The 19826-nt window shown below is 34.4% G+C and overlaps 1 protein-coding gene across 1 annotated transcript; it reads right to left on the reverse strand.

The window, feature by feature from the left end:
* Positions 1-941: 941 nt before the first annotated feature.
* Positions 942-18551, reverse strand: LOC146943091 (uncharacterized). The gene is made up of 39 exons (XM_085757196.1): positions 18409-18551; positions 17941-18002; positions 17705-17804; positions 17425-17532; positions 17179-17295; positions 16618-16768; positions 15983-16230; positions 15661-15852; positions 15429-15505; positions 15232-15349; positions 14462-14545; positions 13849-13944; positions 13671-13772; positions 13486-13554; positions 12717-12812; positions 12493-12600; positions 11666-11779; positions 11387-11470; positions 11076-11204; positions 9540-9738; positions 9287-9430; positions 9038-9081; positions 8522-8605; positions 8324-8392; positions 8162-8238; positions 7182-7251; positions 6649-6798; positions 5694-5759; positions 5456-5600; positions 5206-5270; positions 5059-5124; positions 4723-4816; positions 4585-4621; positions 4403-4460; positions 4130-4240; positions 2522-2589; positions 2107-2173; positions 1956-2024; positions 942-1265 (listed from the first exon to the last, which is right to left on the reverse strand). Exons 1-39 carry the CDS (start codon positions 18454-18456, stop codon positions 1185-1187), a joined length of 3867 nt encoding a protein of 1288 aa, XP_085613322.1. The 5' UTR covers positions 18457-18551; the 3' UTR covers positions 942-1184.
* Between the last annotated feature and the right edge of the window lie 1275 nt (positions 18552-19826).

Consider the following 19826-nt stretch of genomic DNA (forward strand, 5'->3'; position numbering starts at 1 on the left):
TGTGGGGAAAAAAAATATTTTTGACTTCACCTCTTTAAAGAGGTCAATAACTTTGACGTCATCTTATTTCAGGAAAAAAAAAAAAAACCTTTGACTTCACCTCTTTAAATTTATCAAGTCACCTTCATATTTTATTTTTTACTTGGATTTCGTATACTAGAGTAAAATTAAATAATTATTGCCTATATTTTTTTATAAAAAAATTGTTAGCTATATTTTTTATTAATTATTCACTAAAAAATAGGTGAAAATTTAATTTCTTCAGTTTAGAATTTAAATTTTATTAGAATCAGTCAAAGTTTTTTTTTAGAGGGGAATCAATCAAAGTTAAATAAAACGAAATACTTACAAAATTTTGTTAAATGGATTTCATGGTTGCACCAGCACACTCATTTTATTATGCACAACCATAACTATATATACTCTCTATTTTCTAACTCCATAACAATAACTGTATACTGAGTATTCAGTCGAGCACTCCACAGTTTTTACAAATTAAATTTACTCAACATAATAATGAGAACAGGTTTTCAATAGCACTAGCAAAAGCTCAATTACAAGCACAATTATACAAGAAAGGTTATATGTCAATCACAGTTGAACAACCCATCCCCTTTCATTCTGTACTCTAATGATGCAACAATTTAGCGACCTGCTACTATACTTTTTTATTTACACTTATTTATTAAACATTTAATTCATTTAGTGACGATTTGCTCTTTATCTATTGCTTTTTTTTCTTTCAAAAACTCGGTTAAGCAATGAATTTGAAAGTGGCTTTTATAGCTAAAATAAACACATATTTATCGAGTTATTGGTGGAATTCATTTTATAAACTTTTTGAATGTGATGAATTGGAAGACGTGATAAAAAATAAGCTATGTGTACACACATAAGATCCACTTAAAAACCGCACGGCAAGTGCAGCAAATACAAGAATCTTGGAAGAATAACCCATCAGATATATAGGAAATAAGAAAAGATAATTAATTCCTTAAAAAAAGATAATTAATTACAAATAACAATATCGGTTAAACTAGATATAGTTAAGTATTCGACTGTAACAACTAGTGACAAAGTATTACAGAACTTTCCTTTCTATATTGCCTATGTTTTTTTTTTGTACTTTACAGATTTTGTGAACTACTTGCGGACAACCCATCATCCAATGCTTTGGTTTATAGCTACGAAGAAGTTGATGAACGATCTTCCTCTTGGTCAGTATTTGTACATCTTGAAGGTGGACCAAACATGCTTAATACCACCTGCAGCAAAAAGAAAAGCATAAACATATGTTAGAGTTTCAAAACCAAGTTCAAGTTTCAATGATGGAAACCCAAAGTGTATCTGTGGCAGATGTAAGAAAAAAATGAATATTCTTAATATGACCAAAAAGAAAAAACAGAAAGTCGCATTATATTCTAATAATCATTATTAAAAGCACTAATGGGAAGCAAAGTAGAACCATTGGCCGACAATAGAATTTTGTTAAAAACAGTCCGTTTGGTTCTGCGTCTGTTATTAAAAGCACCAATGCAAAATGCTGTGATTTTTAGTAGCCATGAAATGAAGCTTTTTCTGATTATTAGTGTCCTGTAACAGTGAGTTACACCGTAAAGTAATTCTATGAATAGAGTTATAATCTTAAAGTATCTTATATTATCGAAGTTACTTATGATTTTTATTGATTTAGGATCGAGCCTATGTATCCCTATAAATAGGGATTAGTATTTAGTCTTTTGCTTGAATGTTGAGACCAGTAGTTGATGAAAAGTAACTCTATTCATTGCAAAAAGTAATTAGTGTCCTGAGACCAGTAGTTGATGAAAAGTAACTCTATTCATTGCAAAAAGTAATTAGTATCCTGTAACAGTGTAGCTCACTGCAGTTTTTCTTCTATTTTATCATTTTACTTGATGCATTAAAGAAAAACTAATTAAGATAATATCACTAACCGGCAAGAAAACAAGTCCGTGCAAAAAACCAAGAAGTACTAATGACAAGTACATTTGAAAGTAATAAACCTGCAAAAGCAAAAATTAGTTATTGCGCACATATATAATATACCACAGTCCGACCAAAAAGCAGAGGATGAACTCATAATACCACAAAAACTTCTGTTCTTGAGAAGCAAAGAACGATGACTCCAACCAACTTTGTTAGTGTGATACCACTGCAATAGCATAAAGTGAATATTGTTTAGAAAAGAAACCTTACTTAAATTTAAGGCAACAATATATGGATGCAAATGCAGATGTGACACAATTTCGATAAAACTGTGTTAGAAACAACACAAGTCTATCATGTAAATGAGTTGAAAGCAATCTGGAGGGAATACTATCAGGGCCTGTGGTCCTTCATAAGTTCATTCATACCCGTGAACCTATTGTTCATTTTTTCCTTTAGAGAATTGGTAGCTAAACAAAAGAGCAACATGAAGAATATGATTTCTCACTTGCTGCATGCATGCATGTTTACATGTCAAGAAATAGACAATATGTTTATGCAGGCACAAAATCACCTGAAGACTGAAGCCCCCATTGTACCTAGAGCCTCCTTAACACGCTGATCTTTATTCCCACTTGCAACCTGCAGTAAGATTTAGCTATGTGAAACTGACAGAAACTAGTTCATATATAACAATGACAATGAAATGCAGTTCAAGTATTACAGAATTCAATGATTTTGCTAATACTAGTACTTCAAAAAAATTCACAAAAACATTAGTAGTCCTTTTAAGCATGGTACATAAATTCAAAACTGTGGACCAGTACACAACTGAGCATCCACTGTTGCATATAACTAGTAGTTCGCCAATGGTCCAGATCTTATCAAGGCATGTGGCTTAAAATTTATATTTCCCCGTCCCCTTTTAGGCCTCCTTCTGCACCACCACTGTCCAGTTGCAGCAGCTCTGCAACGCTGCTCTTCCTCATCCCCACCCGCTCCTCCCAATCTTCTGCCTGCTGCTGCCGCATGAAGCAGTTCCCTAGTTCCTCCACAAGAAAGAATGGGCACTGATTTCGTGAGCGACATGTATTTAGGCCAGTAGGCTTGAGTTGAGAGAAACCCAAAGATTTAATTCAGTTACCTCCTCTATTCCTAGACTTGAATATTCTAGAAGTTGCATACTACAACGGATGAAAAGAAACAGGGCCAAGAGACTTATGGTTAATTTGTGACTATTCATCAATGGAGGCACCATGCACAGGAGATTGTGATTGGTTGGAGGGGGGAAAGGGCCTGAAGGAGGTGTGACGGCTAGGAAGAATTGTGGAATCATGCTACAGAGGCCTGGTACGGCAACTGCTGTTGGCTATTGCAATGGTGAGAGCATACAGAAACGTGCCGGTGTGGGTTGTGGGTGGTTTCTCACGGAAAAGGACACTACAATGGAAGCCAGTTTCACAAGGAGCAAGAGACACGTAGGCCAGCCGTGCAGTTGCGATTGTGCACGACAGTCGACAGGAAGACTCTTCGATGTGCTTATATAGTATCTTCACCTAACTCTTCTCCTTTCTGCTGCCACCACCAATATCTCCAACAACTTCAGCATGTCCGGCAACCTCACTGGTGACATCACCGGATAAGGCATCGCAGTAGCAACAAAATCACTCCTCCCTACCTGACTGCCTCTGCCACCGCACATCACCAGCCAGACTGGCAAAGCTACCATGGCACCACCCAACCTTGTAAACCTTACCCTACTGTGCACCCAAACCCTCTAAGCCCATTCATGCACCAGTCTCATGAACCAATCCTAAACACCGCACACTCCCCTCAAACCGCCACATGCATACTCCAACACAGTGGAAACCTCAACCAGTCCTACCTACAAGCCGACATTAACACAAGCCACAGATAAGATTGCCTCTGTTTATGTCTTTGCCTTGCCCCAGCCCGCCGCAACCTACAACCGGATCTGCTGCATCTGGCTGCTAATTTCATTTGGGGTGCCATATACGCTACCAAAAGATAATGTGACAAGTTTCAAAAGATTTTTTTTTCTCTAATGGAGCTGAAATAGATAATGGATGAACTGATAATTTAAATTTTTGAATGAGCAACATAGGTACATCATACACCTGTACATTGTGTAAGATAAACTAGAAAGCAGAGTGGTACTAACAGTGAAAGAATGAGTCAAATGCACGGAAAACTCAACAGCAATGCCCACTGACATAACGAGGTTGACAACTGAGATGGCATTCAATTGGATATTCAGAATGGCCATCATACCCTACAAAGCATAATATTGTTAGTAAACAAATTAACATGGTGATTTGAAATTCTAAATATCAAGCACCAATAAAAATATGAAACAGTATACAAAAAGAACTACATAATACACATTTCAATCCGCAATTAAAAAAATCTAGTGCTAGTTGACGAAGAAAAATACCATAAGATCAACAACAATCATTGTCAACACCAACAAAATGATTGCCGAACTCCATAAACTGCATAAATGTTGAAATCGAAGGATCAAACCAAGAATCGTGAGATTCATCAGACAATAAGCAAGAATCGTAAGGAAGAAGGTGAAAATGATTAAACCATCTACTAAAATAAGCTAATCCTCACCTGCCTGTGATAACCAAGCACACAATAAATACTGCACCTGTTACATCATCATTTGACAGTGTTAATAGATCACAGCTCAACGCCAACATGTATAAAATGCACAGCAATATGTACAGAATTTTAGGTCTCAATACTAACCAATAGCTATTGCAAGATTGACCAGTGCAGTCTTCCATATATTAAGGTATTGCTCAAAAAACATATAAAACACTGAATATGGGAAGATCTCAATCTGCACAAGAAAAGGAATCTTAGTTCAATCACAGTGAACATGATAAAAGGCAAAATCTGCTACGTCGTTCTTTTTTTTACTATAACAACTGCAAGAGACTCTTATTCTCAATTGCTGAAAAACGGAGCATGTCAAACCATTCCCTCATTATAACTTGTAATTACCATATGTTTCTATATTATATATGTAAGTTAATGACCAAAAAAGGTTGATTCGGCGTGCAGAAAAATTAGATACATTACCTTCAAAGAATCAGAAACCCTTGAACTGAACTCTCGAGCAGCCCTCATGGAATTAACAAAGTCGACCTAAAACAGTTTTACAGTTAAACTTGGACCTTTTTGATACAACTTTAACCATAGAAAAGATTATATAGAAAGAAATACAACCTGCTTGTTGAGTGGGGTATGATATGTACGGAATGATGATGCTTGAATAATGCCACTGTCATAGCCTAACAACCAAAATACAATTCCAAAGTCAGATATTATGCAGTCTGGATTATATACTGCTTCAAAGTTCAAGGGAGTTAATTCCCTGTCTAAAGCTGACCTAAAGGAGAGAATTTTTTTAAAAAAGAATTATGAACAAAAAATGTGAATTTGAACAAAATAAAGGAGCGTCTTTAAATCATCGGACCTTTCAGTTCAACACTGCTGGTGTACGCCCCATGACCACCTTTCGCACAATCAGCAGATGGGAGAGCACTAAGAAACCACGGCAGTTTCTCCCTAAATTGTGTTGTGGAAGGACGATCATTGTGAAGATCTGAGTGACGGAAACACTGCACAATTTATCAAAGTGTTAGGTTAAGGCATTAAAACAGAAACAAGAAAGTATTGTGACAGTGATTGCACTGATAAAACATGTCTATTACCGTTGTGCAATCGTTACATACTCCAACTGAAACACAAGAATCGTCTTCAGGAGCACAGCAAGGAGGCTGGGAAGAAAAATTAATTGTCAGCTACTAAAAAATTATTTTACACTTGGATACTTAAGAAAAATATTAACCTCCTTAGCCTTTATTACAAAAAACAAAAAAAAGAATTCGGAAGTTAGAGAATTTTATTCATAAATATCATTTACCAATAAAGCAAAATCATATTCTCTTGATAATCATCCTATTTTTTCTATTAATTACTAGCGTTCAGACGAGCACGGTCTATCTGCTCTTCTACTGCGCTACAACAACAACAACCAAGCCTTATCCCACTAAGTGGAGTCGGCTACATGGATCAAATTATGCCATAGTCTTCTATCATAAACCAAATTTGGATCCAACTCATTGACCTCTAAATCCTTTCTAATGGTTTCTCTAATAGTTTTCCTAGGTCTTCCTCTACCTCTTTTAACTTGACTCTCCTCCATTTGATCTACTCTTCTTACGACGGCATCTACGGGTCTTCTCTCTACATGCCCAAACCATCTAAGCCTATTTTCTTCCAACTTTTCTACTATAGGTGCTACCCCCACTCTCTCTCTAATGGTGTCATTCCTAATCCTATCATGTCTAGTCTTAACACTCATCCAGCGCAACATCCTCTTCTATTGCACTAATGCGTATAAATTACAAATAATATTTTTATGAAATTTTGATTAAAATTATATTGTCTAAGTCCCACATCAATTAATATCTGACGCCTAATGGACTACTTAATCTTAGGTTAAATTAAACCATGATCATGACAATTTTTCTATTAAGTCACTGTCAAAAATTACGTCACCATAAACAGATATGGTGTAAGAATCCGAACATAAAACATGAATAAGCACATATTACATAATCCAGATTTGACATATAAATCAGTGTTATAATGAGTGCACCAGACCTGATCATCAGGAGGGCAATAACTCCCATTAGTGAACTTCCTGCAGCAACCAAATGCTTCTGGAGATACCCACACAAGAAAATCATCGAGCCAAGAAGCAGCTGGCTTGGCAATATAACTTGTGTCTGGTACTAGGGCCGCTTTAGCGATCTATGAGGTAAAAATATAACATCCATATATGTAGAGAAAAGAAATTATAAACTAGTTAGTGCAAACATGTAGGTCAATGGCATGAACTACCACCAGCTTAATACAACGGGAATAAATTACAAAGCAAACTGATGTCTCATTAAGAATGATATACACCCTCCAGTCACTATTATAAGCAAAAATCAACATTTTAGATTCATTCATTAAATGATGTATACATCATTTAATGAATGAATTTAAAATGTTAATTTTTGCTTATAATAATGACCGGAGGGTGTATTTGTAAGGAAAATATTACGCAAATAACCAAAATGTGTGGTTAGTGGTTACAACTTACAATCATATTTAATCAGAATCAAATAAGCCAAATGCTAGTGCTTTACCTCAGTTAAAAGAGAGTCTGAATTGCATTGGCTTATGGAGCAAAGCTGATTTGTATGTGTTGATTCTGAGCTGAGGTGAGAAAATAACATTAGATCAAACCATTCCCAACACAGAAGTGCCAAGACTGGGTTAAGCATTTCCATTCCAGAGATATTTGCACTACTTATATTTAATTTATGTTTTTGAAACTCATATAGATCTTTTGTAAGAGAAAAACTCATAACTAAATAAAACTTTGATCGGGTGAAACAATTTAAGATCAATCTTGCCTCGCGATCAAGGAGGATGTCTTTGGTAAATCACAAATTAGTATGATCCATGCAGATATCATTAGTACAAAAACATGACAGTAACTGATAATATAATTAGAATATGACAAATAGTATGACTAAATGTGGAAGTTCAATCAATAATATTATATTATCATGGTTTAAGAAATTTATCTATTATTAGGTCTGTTCTATGACTGGCATCAACGCCAATAATAAAAAAAAAAGGAAATAACATAAATTAAGAGAAAAACATTTTGTAAAAAGATATCCATTATTAGTAGTAAAACATCAAAATAGAGTATCCGTTGGTGCAAATTATATACATGCATAAAAAGGGAAGCCCGGTGCACTAAAGCTTTCGCATACTCAGTGTCCGGGAAGGGGTCCCACCATTTTGGTGTATTGTACGCAGCCTTACCCTGTTTTTTTACACAAGAGGTTGTTTCCACGACTTGAACATGTGACCTTTCAGTCACATGACAACAACTTTACCGTTGCGCCAAGGCTCCCCCTCAAATTATATACATGCATAATTGGGTAAATTGGAATGTACTAGACTACAAGACGCACAACTATTCCTACCACTAGTACTCAGTAACGAACTCACTGCACTCATGCATTCCTGGGAATTAACGAACTCGGTAAAAATTAATTCTTAAACATAAATGTGGATGCAGAAAGGAAAAAAAATAATAAGATAAAAATACCTGTAGTTATAGTTCTTCACAACAAAATACAAAGGTGGCCCAATTCTGAGATATTTTGTAACATTATTGAAATACCCCTGCAGGAAGACATATATTTAGTTTGAACACATACACATGGATAAAAGAAAACATGAACACATGACACAGGCCAAAATATCAAACCTGAAGATATGAGTCTCGAGGAAGAACAATCTCCTGCTCCAATCCAGGTTCAATTCTAGTGCTCAAAGCCTGTGTGATTTAGATGAAGACAAAATAGAAAGAGGAGAAGAGAAGAAAAAAGAAAATAATGCGTGTTAGAATCCAAACAGGTGTGGTTTGAAAATTTTGATGGCTATAGAAAAAAATCCAAAGACTTACAATGCTAGCCAATGCAAATGCCACAAAAATTGCAATGACAACTATTTTTACTCCCCAAATTCTTAGAATTGGAGCATGAACCTCCTGAAAGGGCAAATACAGCATTATCATCAGAAATCAAGTAACACTGAGAAAATAATTAAGGCAGCAACAACAAGAAAAAGTTGGATAAAAATGTCATTGTATTCAAAAGGCATGCGAGACAAATTCCAAATTAACACACAGGAAAACTTAAAATTTAAGGTTAAATAAACTGTTTGCTTACAGCTTGAAAAAGAAGCCTTCAACACTAGATTACCAAAAAAAAAAGGACATTTGCAGCAATGAAAATTCAAATCCCAACTATGGTAGAAGACTAACGTACCATTGACTCCTTTTTATAATTTCCATTCCAGCTATGGCTAGATTAAAATTTATATAACATGCTTCACAAAACTGTAAATAACTCTAGTTCTGTTTTACTCCTCTATTCAGTACCAGAAAAAAATTATTGTTAGAAAAGATAATGCTAGTTACCTTCATATATCGAGCCAACAAACCAGGTTTCCTTTGTTCAATGCCTGACAGTTTTGAAAAGATAAACTTCAATAGAATCCACCTAAGCTTTTAAATATTTTTCAATAGTAAATGACCGTTCTGGTCTTCCAAAGATATAGATTTTAAAGATGACAGAGGGAAAACTTACAATCAATTTTTTTTTATAAAAAAAAAAAGGAAGTGATAGAATATGAAAGTTTCATCACATATTAAAATTAGTTATAATACCTTTATCAGATTCTGCATGCAAAGAATGCATTTTTATGCATGGAAAACAATCAACCCTCTTATCCTCTGCTCTCAAAGAGTCAAGAGCTATCAGAGCTACGAATGCAGTAACTTGCAGGAGAAAGTCCAAAAGAACAGCCAATGCTGTGAATGAAAGCATGAAGGGAAGGTGAGGATTAGCATTTGAGATTTGACTCAAGAAACAACTGAGAATATTGCAGAGGTATGAAATTATTGAAGTCTAAAAACTTACCTGCAAACATGGAGAAGACACGACACGCAGGCATGGAAATGAAGCTTCCAGCTGCAAATGCTAAAACCTCTGATAAACTAGCCAATGTTATTGATGGTCCAACTTCCTCAAGTGCATTGCTTATCCGTCTTTCTAAAGGTAACTCCAGCTGTTGCCTTTTCACAGCATGAACCAATATGCACATATTATCCACCCCAACCTAATGGTAGGAGATTCAGGAAGACATAACAGGATCAGAAGATTGGTAGACATAAAAAACTTAATGAGCTGTTGAAATGGAAAATTGAGATATAATATTTGAATATGAAAGTGTCGGCTTCATGCTAATATACTGTTCTGCTAGTGCATAATTGTAGATTTATTATTGCCCATTTTCATAGAAAGTGTAATAGAACAACAACAACTACCAATCCTTATCCCACTAAGTGGGGTCGGCTACATAGATCCTAATAGTTTCTCTTATAGTTTTTCTGGGTCTTCCTTTGCCTCTAGTGAACTGACTATCCTCCACCTGATCCATTTTCCTTAATACAAAATCTACAGATCTTCTCTCTACATACCCAGCCACCTAAGTCTATTTTCTACCAACTTTATTGATGTTGTCAATCTTGCTTTTGACCAAAATATTTGTATATTAAGAAAACGATAATTCCCAGTAATGCTCCATATGCTTGTTTTGTTTCAAGCTCCAAAAGTTACAGTATATTGTTTACATATTTGTTAAGAAAAGTAATAAAAATACAATTCATAAATGTAATTAAACAAATCAAAATTCAATAATTTAGCATACCTACAAGCTTTTGTTTTATCTCAACTTCAATTAAAAAAAATATTCGTTTTTATCTTTCTGATTTCCATCAGCTCGAAAATATTCATAAAAAGCACGGAATACTTACTACTTTGTATTAAACCAAGTAACAAAAATTATTTTACTTCATGTGAATATATAAAAATGATTTTCAGCCATTTTATGAAGGTATGAATTTATGAGCGTCAGAGAATGGGCATGCTCTAAGGGAACATAAAGTCATTCATGTTGGGCATGACTGAAGAAAAATGGATAATCAGGTGTGTCCGTAGTCCATACACATGCCAACTTGGTTTGGGTAGGAAAGCTTCAACCTTGAATCTGAACCAGACCTTTTTACCCACCTGAGATCATAAATCAAGATCACTTACAGACATTTTATCATGTTAATATTTAATTTTTTTGTTGATGAGTTTTGGGTTAACTCTCACTCTACTATTGACAGAAAACTTTGCGGTAATTTCCCATCTCCACATCAAGGCACGGGTTATTGAAAATAACTTTTCCTTTATCTTCACCGTCTGTTGGGAACATATTCTCTCTCCATTCCTTATCATTCTCCTATTTCTGCTTTAATTTTTTCCCTTTAATCGCTTGAATAAATTTAGAATAATTTTTTTTCCATTAATTTATTTTTCTGTGCGTATTTCTATGAAGCAACTAGAACACCATCACAAACGTTTCACTGAGCTATCATCCAGCAACTTTACAAGCAAAAGAAAACTTACAGCTAGTACAAGAAATGGGATAACTTCCATGATGATCAGAGTAGATTTTACACCAAGAGCACTAAAAATTCCAACAGATCCAAGGACAGACAGCATGACAAGAATTACTCCTGAAAGACCAAGCAATACCTATAATCCAGAATTAGACAATTAGATATTTATAAGCATTATAAAAAACTATCATAATGATATAAAATGCTTAAAAGTTTAATTCCAAAGTAGTAATGAAGTATTAGGGAGGGGGAAGAATACAGAAAAAAAGAGAATGGAAAAGGAAGATGTTTTTATACTAAGGTTCCCTGGAACTGCACCTTAGATGAAATATAGAAAGAAGAAAGCTGAGGAGTATCCCCTAAAGTAAGAGATATATAAGCAAACATCACAAGATAGCTGACCTGCAATAAAATCAGGTACAATTTAAGGATTAAACAATACACTTCCACAAACAGAAATGATTGATTTTTATTTTTTTAACTCAATCACATAATTTCATGATCATGCCTCAGAAAGAAAGAAAAGTTAGTTTTTCATGGTATTATTGAAGAATTAGGACACATAAATATCAACATTAAAAGGAAAAGGGATATTACCAATATAGTAATAACATCCGCAGTACTTTCTCTTTTCAATTCTTCCTCAATAGAGCTTTCAGATGAAAAAGCAAGTGTCAAATTTTTCGATTGTGCCATTGGTAACAACTCATCCTATAACAAAGGACATAGTCAATACAGGAAACCAGAATAACTAAGAGAACGATAGGGAGTGTAATAGGCCAGTACCACAATACACAACCATGTCACGTCAATAAAGGATAAGCAAGCAATACACCAAGACATTGTATGCATCTTTTTATTGCTTTTTCTACGAGGGAGAACCTAGTTGTGGGACTGGTAAATTAAGTTACGTGTGACTGTGTGAGTACTAAGACTCACCAGGAATCAACTTTTTTTTTTGAATCGGACCAGGAATCAACTTGGTATCAAGTACTTCCTATTCCTAGGCATGCATGAAATTGCAGCAACCTTGACTCAGATTCATTTCTGTGGAAGCAAATTGGCCAATACAAAGTTAAAATACAGGGTGACTGACAATGCAGTCTTAGGTTTTGGGACTAACTCCACACCACAAAACCAAAGTGAGGAGTGTCCAAGCCTTATAGGCTCTTCTTAGACTCTATCTCAATCAATTCAATGTGGTACTTGGGTTTTTCCATATGCACTTTCTCGGCACTGGTTTGGTGTGTGTATGGATAATATGGAGGATGACTCAGAGGATGACTCAACAATGAATCTAGGATAGGAACTTATTGCATCTTAGGTTTTGGAAATAACTCAACCCAACAAAATCAGCTTGGATTTTTTAAAATACAGGGCAAGTATCTAATTGAAGTAAAAAAGTATAAACAAATGAAGCATACTTTCACTAACTGAATAAAGGTCTTCTCCCAAGCAACTGCCTTTGCATTTTCATTGCCTTCTTCATCAATAGCATTATTTACCGGGTAAGTTACAATAAATGCAGAAGCCTGTCTTGAATAAATGAGATTATAGTTATTATATGCTCCATGAATCCCAATTCATTGACAATGCAAAAGAATAGAGAACCCAATTCATTGACAATGCAAAAGAATAGAGAATGTACCCCAGAATAGTCATTCCCAGAAAAACCTCCTAATACAGTGCTTGGATCAAGAGGACCTTTAAATGCACTCATACATTGATCTGCCGAGGAATAATGCTGAATGAATACAATATTAGAAAATAATTAGATCATTCTCATATTATATTACATAGATATCATTGTCAATGTTTGTCTTGGAAAAAATTCATATTGGTTTGGTTTAATTTGGTTCGGGTTTTTTCCATGTGTGGGTCCAAACCAATCAAAACCGATCTCTATTGGTTCGGATATCGGTTTCACATAATTAAAAACCAATCACCCGAAACCCAAACCAAACCATTATATTCTATTATTATTTATTTTATTTCATACTATATTAGTAGTGTTATTTTAAAAAATATATTTTTAATAGCATAGAAAATCTATAGAATTTTAAATAAAAGTTCTTTTTTTTAGACTTTTTAAAATAATTTTCCTAAATTTTTAAAAATATCAAACTGATGAACGAAACCAACCCGTTATTTATCGGTTTGGTTCGGATTTCTTGACAAAAGATTGTGAAAACCAAACCAAATCAAACCGAATTTTTTCTCCCAAAAACCAAACCAAACTGACCCGTTACGCCCCTAATTATAGTGCCAGTAAAAGACAACATTGACTACTGGATACAGTTGTTCAGTATTGGAGGAGATCTTAGTAAATTTTTTCATGCGAACATGCAAAACAACAGCAGAATTAAGAACATCCACTAATGCATTCAACTTCATGATGTAAAGTTAACATTTGCTACCTCAAAACAGTAAGTGAGATGCTCGACTCCGCCATAATTGTCAAAATTGTCGGGATCCATTTTGAAGTACTGTCAATTAGAAAAAGACAAGTGTTAATCAAAAGAAGATAAAATCATGCAAATTTATTACAATAATAGTAATAATAACGAATTGAAGTTCTCAGCCAATAATTCAATAACTATACCTGCAGAATGCTTTGAGTGGCGCATTCTTTGTCTAGTGGCTTCAAACAGATGTCTTGCAGAGATACCATCAAGCCAGAATGATTAGCACGAATTGCATCAACCTGTCCGCAATGGATTCAACTTAACGCATTCATCAAAATATTTCAATACTACTACTAGAGGGAATGGAACACTAACCTTCTTTTGTACTTCAAACAGAAACTTAATGTTGTCCTCTGACACAATTCTTGGTGATGTACTATTCACATGATCTGGAACTGTTCCCAGTATGAGCTGCAAGTAAAACAACTCTGTCATTTAACAAGATAAATGAACAATAAATTGCAATTAAAAAAAAGTGAACAATAAATCTTGCTTGAAGATTATTACATATTGCCTCATGTTGCATAATACTAAGTGGTTTTGACTTGTTAGGATGATTGAATTAATAAACACTAAGATATAAAAGAAAACATGACAAGACTGTTTAGTGTGGACTACAACTGCACAACACATGGCTTCGCCACTTCATGCTTTTTGGAAAAGAATGCACTCAGGCAAAGCATTAATAAAGAAAAAATCTGTTCTTTCTGCAACAAGTCCGTCAATAGGTAAATTTTATCCACTGAAAAACCATGCAATCATGCAAAGAAACAAGAAAGATGCATCCTTTTTTACACAAGACGAGGAAAGAAATTACTGAATAAAATAAAATGAGAAATGCATAAGGCAAGGCTGTTTATTATGAACATGAAAAGTTGGATTATTATGGGGATTGGGGAGAACACAAGAAATGGGAAAATGTAAGAACCTGTTCGATTCTGTAAAACGGAGCAAGATGGCTGTCAAAAAACTGCTTCTCTTCAGCTGCTTTACTCCCGGGTCCCACCCAGAGCTGAAAAGTGTAGGAAGTTTTTTTCATAAACAACTAATGTAAAATATATAACAAAAAGGTAAAGGCAAAATGTTCATAAATCGTGTAGCCTTCCTGGATACTTAAACACTAAGACATAATAACAGAACATCAAAGCAAGATGGCTCATTGTGTACTTATTGATGCTCTCACAAGAAGATTTTTCAGCCAAAAAATTCCGCCCATTAAAAACAATTCTCAAACAGTGTCATCCACGTTATTGCATCCATAAAATAATGAGTACAAAGCAACATGGGGTGTTCGAAACAGAATCAAAATTCACTTTCAAGTTATGTTTGAAGTAGAAGCAGCCAATCTCTTTAACAAAATTAATCCATCACTGGAAACCGTAAATACCAATGAAGTGGGAACTTAGGAGAATGGAGATACAAAGAGTGAAAAGATCATCCAAAAGGCATGCTATGTTACAAATACCAGGAGCGTTTGAAGTCAATGAACAAAAAAACAGGCACTATTTCAAACCAGATAGCTATTTGCTTATAAGTTTCAGATTCAAGTGAGATGAAAAATGCATCCATCATACATGGAAATCATATGCATGCTCATAATGTGTGGGAATAAAGATCTAACTTACAGGTGGGTAGAAGCTTGTTCAGAAAGGCGTTAAACAAAGCATTTTAAACAATAGAGTAGAAGCTATGTGATACCTTCTCAGGCCGTGTCTCAACCTTGAATCTGATTAGACCTAGACAAAGTAGAATAACTATAGCCAAAGATGAAGCCAAGACCATAATTGGGTTTCTAGCTACGTATAATCCGTACTTCCTGATCGCAATTGTAAATATAAAGTCAGAGATATTGTTCTATGTGAGTTGATATGAAAGTTGATAGCATAGGCAGTGACCTGTAAAAATTTGACATGTATCCTTGCACAGCTGAGAGTCGTACTTCATTTCTGTTTTGTGAAACATCTTCAATAATCTTATAATCAAAACCACCAGTCAAAACAAAGTCAGAATTGGACAAACAAGCATGCATAAGGAAGGAAGGAAGGAAAGGAAGCAAAAATTATTAAGAAAAGCAAAGATACTCCCAAACATGTGTTCGTAATAAAGAAATAGCGTTCGGTTATGAACCTGGTGCATAGGGAGGTTCTCATCCTTCTCCTGATTACGAGAATGCAGCTGCCCACCACTAATAACATTAGACACTGATTTTGTTCTATATGCCGGCTTTCTTTCCCTTGTCCGATAATACAATCCCCAACCCAAGAACACACTTAGCAGTATGATGTATAAGACTGTTAAAGTCAAGTCAACACACTTCACCTACAGGAGTCATAAGGAAAAATCATGTCAGTTAAAGAACACATAATAGGCCTAAATCACTTTTTTTTTCTTCATGTAAAGAAAAAAATACAACTGGTAAATATCAAAACCATATCCTATTTTCCGTTACCATTAAAGTCCCAATTTTCAAGGAGCATGAATCTCTCTTTTGGGTGGTAGTTGAAGATGAACTAGAGCATACTGAAGATGAAGGACAGTCACCACAAGAACAACCAAGAGAAATATCACCACATGAATAGGCTGAAACATTCATAGGCTCCATCCCAGATGACTTGGTTGCATTTGGCGGGAACATAATTGCATATGGTGAACCAAAACCACCAGGGGCAGCTTTTTTACCAATAAAAGCAAACCACTCTGCCAAAAACAATTACAGCATAAGTTTTAGAAAATACTCTAAGGAATAGTTTTATACAAGCAAGCCCTATCAAAAAGAACATTTACATTTGCATTGTTGCCACTGTATCAAATGTTAGTTAAATTTTACATTGAAATAAATCATAACAAATATAAAGTTTGTTTCTATCATTGCATGTATTCTTATTTTTTAACGCTAGAGCAAACAAACAAACAAATCATAAACCAAGAATTCCAATGTGTCTATCTACTTCTAACTCTTAATACTTGCTGGTATGCAAAAAATAGTCAGGAATATATCACGGAGATGTCCTCAAATATATTAGCAGAAACATGAGAAGGAGGAATGGTATTTGGTTAAGGATTTGATTTAAAAGTGCAACTTACCTTTAACATTTTGAGCACCGCCACCAATAAATTGCATAACTAGAGAATTCGCTGTGCCAAACTTTACATCCTTGCAGGAGTTATATAACCCTTCACCAAATGCGTCACTTACAAAATAATCGATGCTACCCACTGTCAAATTACCACCAACCTAAGAATTGTAATAACTAGAGTAAATAATTGCAATGTAAAGTTAATGCAGACATCCAAAAATACTGATGACAATAATATAAAAGAACATGACATAAAATGGGCACTTGTTTAGTCATTAAGATTCGCTAGTATTGAACCCAAAAAGAACCACCTGACATGATGCCTATTTGATTGAGTTTTTCTACTTATTTTGACAAAACAGAAAAAATATATGATAGAAGATGAATAGTGAAGTGGAAGAGCAGCGGACATGCATCTAAAAATGTGAGAAAGAAAAATGAGAAGAAAAAAAAAACAACTTACTCGGAAGCGGAGTCATTCAACATAAATTTCTTGTTTTAAAGTGATAAATAATAAAATTGCATGTAGAATAGGCAAGACAATTCATTAAAAATAGATGGATCTTACCTTGTCCACTGTAGTCACGTTGATAAATAAACTCTGATTTGGAGAGCACGTAAGCTCGCAGAATAGATTCAGAAAGTTTCTTAAGCATGCTGGACAACCTACAAGAAAAGGAATTGCCTGCCAGAATAAAACGTTCAAAAGCCAGTAATACTGAAAGAAGATAAATATGATTAGTCCATGGTGAACTCAATTATAAGCCCATGGTGTGAATATATGCATCAATGATACAAAATTCGATAGTTATACCTGTTGCACTTGCGTCCTTAGTGTGTCAAACTGAGCTCCTGTACAGCAAACGTTTCCCGTAATTGTTGGACATAAACTTTGGATCTTTGATGAAAGCAAATCATCTGGCTGCGAAAAACAAGAGCTCCCAAAGTCATGACACAACTTGATGAAGCTTATAAAAAGTTAAAAGTAGGTTTGAAATTGAAACATCAATTATGCTTTTAAGAATTCAGCAGTCCAAATGAAATTCAAAGACTTATATCAAAAATAAAAAATTCATTGTGACAATCAAATATACCTTCACAGCAGGTGAACCAAATGGACAATTTATTACTTTACCATCGCTTCGCTTTCCACAAATGTCATACATTGCACAATAATCCACAGAATGCTTTTCCCTGTACAATACAAAAGAAAACTGAACTCGACTTTTTTCTTTTTTCCAGATCAAAAAATTCTCAATACTATTACACCTATAATTTTAATTTATGTTTTCTTTCAAAAAATACTTAGTTAAGTTAGTTAGTTACTTACCCTTGTGTTCTATCATTAGATGCCAAAACTTTTGCTTCTGTTAGAGAAAAAATTAAGCAAACCTGAAACACATAAACCGCATAAATCTTGAATAAAATTGAATTGAATAATTATCAACTAAAATGATCAAGCAATAATAATAATAATTAAGTAAATGTTGTGATGTATTTTTCCCTGTGTAACTAACTAACTTTGAAGAAATAGTTAAAATAAAATTAAAAATAATGATTGATTTTCCATTCTCAAAATCTTGAAGCATTTTGATACTCTTAGTCTTCGTTCAACTCTGTTTCACAATTGTAGCGCTAATTCAGTATCCATAATTGAGCTGGAATTCTGTCTCACGCGTTTTCCAAAAAAGGAAGAAAGAAAAAACACAAAGACGAAACGAAATTCATCTTCTAACTGTGAAGATTAGAATGATAAAGTGTAGAATACGAAGTGGAATTGAAGGAGAGAGTGATTTGCCTGTACTAGAAGAGTGAGAAGCCATAGGCGAAGAGGAGGAAGGTCCATTGCGTGCGTTGGGAGAGGTTAGTAATTTTGGTGGAAGAGTGTGCCTCAACTCAACCCAAACGCGAAGACGAAAACAGAGAGAAAGAGTATTGTATGAATTTGTAGCTCAAACAAAAACCGCATTTATAGGAAAAAGAAGATTACTAGTAGTAGTTACTTTACTACTGCGCATTGCTCTCGTGACGTTGCCACCCTTACCAATTTTTTTATTTTATTAAATTAATTAATAACGGTATAATTACTTACGTTAACGTCATAACATTCGTAAATACTGTGCATTTTTTATTTTCAATTTGTCTTTTGCATTAAACTATAGGTAATTGAACTCGTAAATTCTTTTTTTTTTATTATGCTCAAGGGTCAACAAATTAAAAAAAAGAAAAACAAATATCATGCACAACAAGGGTTTGGTCCGATGTTTTATAAAAAAATATTTATAAAGAAATTGATCAAATGAGAATGTTGATTTTATTTTATTTTTTAATAAAAAATATTAATATGCTAATTGTTATATTTTTTCTCTTGTCGAAATTCAATCAAGTGATTTGTCCATAAAATTTATTAATTTAATGATGTGCATGGTGCAATGTTATTTTATTTGTGTGTACCAGTGTACTGTAGAATTAATTAGAGTAATCTCAGTGAGCTTAGATCAGTTGATAGGGATATTGCATATTATATGCAGGGGTCGGAGTTCGAACCCCGGACACCTCACTTCTTCACAATTAAATTGCGTGAGCTTTGGCCACCGGACAAAAAAAAGAATTAATTAGAGTATTCCCTCTTTTGCATCCTATAAAATTGTTAAATTTCGTTTTCATTTCTCATTAAGAAACAGAAAGAGCAAATTACATTCACCATTCTTTAGATTTCTCTAAACAACACATAAACCCCTCTAATTTTTGAAAAACACTCCCCTCTCCTCTCTTCTGACTAATTTTGTTAGTCTAGATCGTTTATATTTCCTTTCTTAAAAACTCTTGATTGATTCCATTGGAGCATGACTCCATTAGGATGTAATCTTTGCCCATTGTGTAATTAACCACCACTCCATCGCTACCATACATACATCACACCGCTAGTGAAGGAAGTATCTTTATTGATTCAATTGAACTTGAAGTTGAAAATGAATAGAAATTAGGGTCAATGGAGTTTGAAAATTGTTGTTGACACATTAAGGAAGGCTGAAACGCACCAGTAAATTACTCAAATGTCCCCTCAACAGTTAATTGCCGCAGAAATTAACCGGCGGCAGTTAACTGACGAAATCCAAATTAATTCATCGGCACTTAAGTGTCGTGGAAATCATTTGATTCACAAACCCACAAGAAGCTCTTCTTTGTCATTTTTTGTTCCTTCTTCATCTTCCC

The sequence above is a fragment of the Medicago sativa genome, chromosome 3 (genome assembly GCF_051527215.1).
Source record: "Medicago sativa cultivar Bolivia chromosome 3, Bolivia_mono, whole genome shotgun sequence".
Taxonomy (NCBI): domain Eukaryota; kingdom Viridiplantae; phylum Streptophyta; class Magnoliopsida; order Fabales; family Fabaceae; genus Medicago; species Medicago sativa.

Coding starts and splice junctions, on each gene's coding strand:
- LOC146943091 (XM_085757196.1), bottom strand. CDS start 18,456: ATGGACCTTCCTCCTCTTCGCCTATGGCTTCTCACTCTTCTAGTACAG. Junction 17,533..17,704: donor TTGGTTCACCTGCTGTGAAG/GTATATTTGATT, acceptor TGTTTTTCGCAG/CCAGATGATTTGCTTTCATC. Junction 7,252..8,161: donor GTGAAGAACTATAACTACAG/GTATTTTTATCT, acceptor TTCTCACCTCAG/CTCAGAATCAACACATACAA.